The sequence below is a fragment of the Molossus molossus genome, unplaced genomic scaffold, assembly GCF_014108415.1.
Source record: "Molossus molossus isolate mMolMol1 unplaced genomic scaffold, mMolMol1.p scaffold_m16_p_23, whole genome shotgun sequence".
Taxonomy (NCBI): domain Eukaryota; kingdom Metazoa; phylum Chordata; class Mammalia; order Chiroptera; family Molossidae; genus Molossus; species Molossus molossus.
The window spans coordinates 7,080,192-7,086,191 of record NW_023425359.1 but is presented as its reverse complement, the minus strand read 5'-3'; the positions used below and the strand labels follow the sequence as shown (position 1 = coordinate 7,086,191).

General features: G+C 50.2%; 1 protein-coding gene across 3 annotated transcripts in view; it reads right to left on the bottom strand.

Annotated features, from left to right (window-relative positions):
* Positions 1 to 2,378: 2,378 nt before the first annotated feature.
* CUNH1orf198 (chromosome unknown C1orf198 homolog) overlaps positions 2,379 to 6,000 on the bottom strand; it is a 31,173-nt gene continuing 27,551 nt past the window's right edge. For all 3 annotated transcript variants that reach the window (XM_036277725.1, XM_036277726.1, XM_036277727.1), the window contains exon 4: positions 2,379 to 4,960. In XM_036277725.1, the coding sequence (XP_036133618.1) occupies positions 4,904 to 4,960 (57 nt within the window). In that variant the 3' untranslated portion in view covers positions 2,379 to 4,903. The remainder of the gene's footprint in view (positions 4,961 to 6,000) is intronic.

The following is a 6,000-nucleotide window of genomic DNA, read 5'->3' as shown; positions in this document are numbered from 1 at the left end:
CAGTTGCTCTATCCCATGGCTTCTCCACCTCGGCAGCATCCTTGGCTCCACTCAATCGATGCCAACAGCATGCTCTCTTCTCCCTCAGGGATGACAAGGATGTCTTCCAACACTACTGAATGTCCCAGGGGGGCGGAGTGTCCCCCTAGTTGGGAATCACTGCCTTATCCCATTTCTGGCGTTATCCAACTCTATAATTTTTTTCTCTGATAACCAATTACCTGAAGCATCTTTTCACATGCTTTACGGTTTTTAAGAATTTTCTTTAATGTTAATTCTCTGGTGAGGTTGTGGGCCTCCAGCTGTTGTGCAGGAGTGGCCTATATGTTCTGGAGGCCTGTCCCTTGTTGCAATTGACATAGCACATGTCCTTTCTCAACCTTTCAGCGAATTGGCTCTATCCATGGTGCTTTCACTGAGGAAAATCCTAAAGTTCATGTATGGGACACAATATGTCACTTTACGGTCTGTACTTTTGAACTTTTATTAAAGAAGTCCTCTTGGCCCTCAGTGACAAGGCATGTCCTTCTGTTGGCGTCACTTTCACCTTCTTAATTTGGCCTTGACCCTATATGGAGCCCACCTTGTGGGTGGTGTTGGGCTGAAATCCACATTCGTCTATGTAGTGAATCTGTGTCTGTGGATTGTAAACGAAGTTCCCACGTATCCCCGTCCAGTGTCATTGCTCTCGTCGTCCACCCTCGCACCAACACTCACAAACTGTGTCTAGGGCTTTGTCATGTGTTTTCACAGCTGACCGAGAGCAAGCCCCTGTCCTCCAGGGAACTATTCTCCACCTGCAATTTAACGTAGGTTTGTCCAACTTCTCAAAATACCCAACTCCAAGCGTGTGGAGGTTGTGCTAACTTTATGAAATGATTTTGGGGAACTTGACATTTTTATTATATTAAGTTATCCCAGACCCAGGATTAGCTCATCTTCTTCTATGCCTTCTATTTCATTCTTAAAGTTTTCTTTAAGGAAGTCTTTGTATACTTGTCAAAGCAGATTCCTGGACACTATATTTTTGGTTGACATTAGGAGTTGGTACCTTTTTACTTAAGTTTCCAGTTGAAATTGCTGGTCTTGATTTTTAAGTTGATCTTATCTCCAGAACTGCTCACTTGTTTTCTGCCTGAGTTTGGGTGGGGTTCGGAATCACTGATTCTCTTGTAGGGGCCCCCCTCTTGGTATCAGTGCACCCGGAAGACTGGTAAGTTCATCAGAAGATTATATATGAGCATGGAAACCAGACCCCAAAAAACTGGTGGAAAAGCCTCACGAACAACCCCCCCCCCCCCAGCACATTCTCACCCCAATTCACATGTTCCCTCCTGGATGCAAAGTGCTGAACACACCCAGGCATGTTTGTCTTTATGTTAATGGCTCCCTCTTGCAAAGAAACACTTTTTTAAAAAGATGTGAGTATCACACGCTGAGCTACCATAAAGGTTGCCTACAGTCTAGGGAGCTATTCTGCCTCCGCTCACCAGGCGCAGGTGGAATAATCCACTGGTTGCTGGCCCACGAGCTTCTGCGCAGTCCCTGTCCGGCAGTGTGGCAGCAAGTACCATCACTTGCTCACCCAGAAATCTTTGCTCCCAAGGCCGAAAGGCCCCACTGTGCGCACTGAGTCGGGAGAAATCTGCCCACCCGAATCACCATTTTCCTGACGTCTACCAGGTTTTTGTTTTGATCCTCACCTGAGAACATGTTTTTATTGTTAGAGAAAGAGGAAGAGAGAGAGAGAGAAACATTGACGTGCAAAACACTGACTGGTGGCCTCCCATCCATGCCCCAACCAGAGATCAAACCAGCAACACAGGTTTGCGATCAAACCAGCAACACCTGGAATCAAACTTGGTGTACGGGCAACACTCCAACCAACTGAGCCGTCCTGCCCAGGGCCTGCCGGGTATCAATTTAAAAAGTATATTCGATGTGGAAAGTTGACATCTAGAAATTTTCCTCAATCAAGAGACAGCAACTTAGCACCTGCACATGGTCCAAGCGGATTGGCTGGCCAGGCCTAATTCTGTATTTCTTCCAGGAAGGTCAGATCAAGCTGATTCAGTGAGCGCTTTCAGGGTGACAGCGCCTCCTAGTCAGTCACTCCGTGTGGTAAGCGTGTCACCCAAGGGCTTACCAGAGCCCTCCAGGACACAGCCCACCCCTGCCGGGGCCTGAGCACCTGGACACCGCCTCCCACCAACCTGCAGGGCACCGGGTCAGAACTGCGCAAAGGGGCCTTCTGGGTCTCGGTGGTTTAACTGGTGAGCCCGTTTCTTCTGGGTTCAACAGAGATCATCCTAACAAGCACCCTGGCGCCCCCAGCAGAGGCCCAGACAGACAGGTCTAGAATAGTTTAAATGGCTTTATTAAAGGCTATTAATATAAAATACAACCGAGTTACAAGTAGTCAGTAAGAATTTTCGTTTTGCAAACGTGTAGCAAAGAAAGAGGCGCAGAGAAAGGGAGGCCGCTCAGCCACTCGCTCGGGGCCGCGACCCCGCTGTGCCGAGTGGGCAGCGCGCCCAGACCGAGGCTGGGGGCAGTCACCCGGGTGAAAGAGCTCGGGCTTGGGCTGGCTTCCGACTTCTTGGGAGAGATTTTTGCAAAATACAGTCACGCGAAGTAAGACGCTGAATCCTGAGCTGCATCCTGGGTGCAGGGGGTGGTGGGAATCCAAAAACATACAGGCTTCCGCTGAAAGGTGTGTATTTTTAAAATAATAAATAGGATCTCCTGGTTTTAGACTCCATCCTGATACACGGGTGGGGGTGAGGGGGACATTAGAGCTTCATTCCCCTAATTTGGACACACTGAACCTACATTCCCAGGACGGGAAAGGAGCCGCCTTTGTACAGGCTGCCGTGGTTACGAGGAGGAGCCGGAGGTCAGGCAGGATGCGGACCACGAGCCAGCACCCTCCAGGCCCTCACTTCTCCCTCTCCCTCCTTTCCTTCCGGAAGCAGAGCTAAGCCACTCAACGCAGCACTCTCCAGGATTTCCCGGCAGAACTGGAAGGAGCTACTGGGCTTTATGAGAAAGTGGGAGAGAAATGAGAATCGTCTCCCAGGAGAACGGACAGATCACCTTGGGCTAACTGTCCCAGGACATGGATCTTTCTTCCCTGCTACCAACGCCAAGGAATACCAATGCACCTCTTGTTTTTACGGGACCTGCTTTCAGGCCTGGGTTCTAAGACAGCTCACGGCCCTCACTGAGGCAGGTGCGAGCCAGGTGCGAGCCAGGTGCGAGCCAGGTGCGAGGCTCTGCAGCTGGCCCGAGGGGCTGGCCCCCTGCTGTGCTGTCCGGATGGGATTTCCGGGCTCCTTTCCCTCACCCCCACGGAACCTTTTCCCCTCGTGCGGTTCAACTATACTTAAACGGCATAGAAAAAATCGCATTTGCCACAATACAGACACCAAAGGAGGAAGGTCAAATCCAGTACCCAAGGAACCACATGAGGTTTAAGGACATTAAGCAATTGGCAGCAAGTGAACCAAACATTGGCTAAGCCACAGCTTTGGCAGGAAAACATTGCCATGTGCTTCACCTTGGAGTCAGATAAAATATCCTGGAAATCATTTCAGATTTGTCCTATGAAACAAAGAGGCATTGTTAGAAACACACACTTTGATATTCAGACCAGGCGCTTGCTGGCAGGACTCGCCGGGATTAAGGCGTCAGGTGAGGAGAACACAGTGAGAGGTGCCATGTAGATCCCGCTCGGGCACATCCTGCAGGTTCACGCAGCTCAGGGGCCATGGTCAGAGCACAGACCTCCCAGGGAGAGGCCCACACTCCTCCCACCCCGTTGGGGGCATGCCCACCTGCTCCCCCAGGGAGCTGGGAGCCACCCCCACCAGAGCACGGTGGGCACCGAGGTCCCACTCCAGGAGATACCGTTGCTATGACCACAAAGGTCTGCAGGGAGCGCTGCTGGGTCTGTGCAGAAACTGGAGTCTTCCACTTCTGCTGGTGGTCAGGGTTGGGGGAGGGTCCATGGTGACGGTTGGACCAGTCCTTGGGACTAGAAGTTGTAACATGGCTAATCAGAAGAGCCCTGTCCTCTAGTGACACCTCTATCAGCCCTTCCTCCTGCAGATGCCCAGGACAGGGAAGGAACACCCACAGGCCACAAAAGTAACAAAGAACTTCCAAAAGGAATAGGGTACAAACCCGAGAAAAGTGGTAGCCCTACAACCGCTAAATCTAGATACAAAATAATAAAAAGTTAATACAAAACTTTTAAACATGCAACTCTTAAACAATGATGAATAAGTATCACGGCAGCTTAAAGAGGCCTCTGCCGTGTGTCCAGTCTGTTTCCTGGAAATGACCAAGGGTGGAGGGTGGCACACAAGTCGAGAAGTGTGGCTTCAGTGAAGGAGGCCCTGGACTCTGGGAACCAGGGTGGTGGGGGGACATGTGGGGAGCAAATCTGTCCATGATCACAGCCAGCCTGCTGATGTCACTGCTGCTGAGGACATCGCCCATCAAAGGTAACCCCAACACACTCTCAGGGAGGGGATACAGGAGGAGATGGAAATCACTTCCATCATTTTTGTGACATGGTGGAAAAACCCTTTCTCCGAGGAGGGGGAATTGGTGCAGCTGGAACAGAAGTTTCAGTTATAAGATTTACTGAATTCCTAAGTGTTTAAAAATCCCAAATGTAAAACTCCTGTTATCAAATCATTGAAAATAGCAGGTATATCTGGTCTTACCAAAAACGGGAAAATCTGGACAAGGTAATAATATTTACCAGTTTCCAAAAGATTTAAAAAACTGTGTACAGAAACCAGGACACGACACAGGGAGATGCTGCCCCTCCATCCTCCACATTTTGGAAAACTTTCGGGGCTCTTGGTTCTGTGGGTTTTCTGTCTAACACGTTTTACCAGTTGTCCAGAAAATCAAACCCCGTCTTTAAGATGACATTGCTTGAGCTGACCTGCAGGAGAGACAAAAAACACCACTGTGAGGCATGAGTTTTCTTTAGTTTTGCATAATCTAAAATCAGTATCTCATTTAAAATGACCCAAATGAACCAGCCTGTTTCTGTCCCAGAGGCTCTCTGACCTCAATTTGCCTCAGTGCCCGGAACTAGAAAATTAACTAAAATTTAGCAAGCGACACTCCACTCTGTCAGCATCCAACACGCCCTGCCCTGGCCCTGGACATGTCTGAAAGTAGGTTCTAGACCTATCTATGCAGGAAATAAAAAACATCTATCTTTTCTCTTTCTGAAAGACAGGATATTTAAATGTAGCCATCATGGCCTGGCTGGTATGGCTCAGTAGTGAGCGTCGTCCCATGAACTGAGAGGTCCTGGCTCGATTCCCAGTCAGGGCACATGCCCGGGTTGTGGGCTCGATCCCCGGGACGGGACATGTAGGCGGCAGCCAATCAATGTTTCTCTCTCACATCAATGTTTCTATCTCTCTCTCTCTTCCTCTCTCTATAAAAAAAATCAATAAAAACATATTAAAATAAGTAAATAAATAAATGTAGTCATCATGGAATAAGAGAACATAGTACAAATACAGTCTTTCTAATGTAACACACACACACACACGCACACACACCCCTTGCAAAGTTGAGGGAATGAAATGTATGGGGAAAGGAGGTGCAGCTTCTTTCAGGTCACGTGAAAGGTTCTGGAGTCTTCTTCCCTGGCGCGGGGATCCTCCGGGTCCAGGGCCTCCGGCGGCTCACGCTGCGCAGTGTTCACACAACCCCAACGGCTCCCGCCGGCTCTCGTGACCACGCTGCCCCTGGCTCCCGTCCAGCACAAGCAGATGTCCCCTGGTGGCCTGCAGCCTTCGCAGGGAGGACGCTCTGACGGCCCCCCCCACCCGCTGGCCAGCAGAGTGCGTCCGAGGTGGCCACGGGCTGGCGGCTTCCCTGGAAGCTCGTCTCGGGCCCAGCGAGGCTGCATCCGAGTCTGACGCCGGGAGAGCCAGGATGGAAAAGCCAGGATGGAAAAGCCGA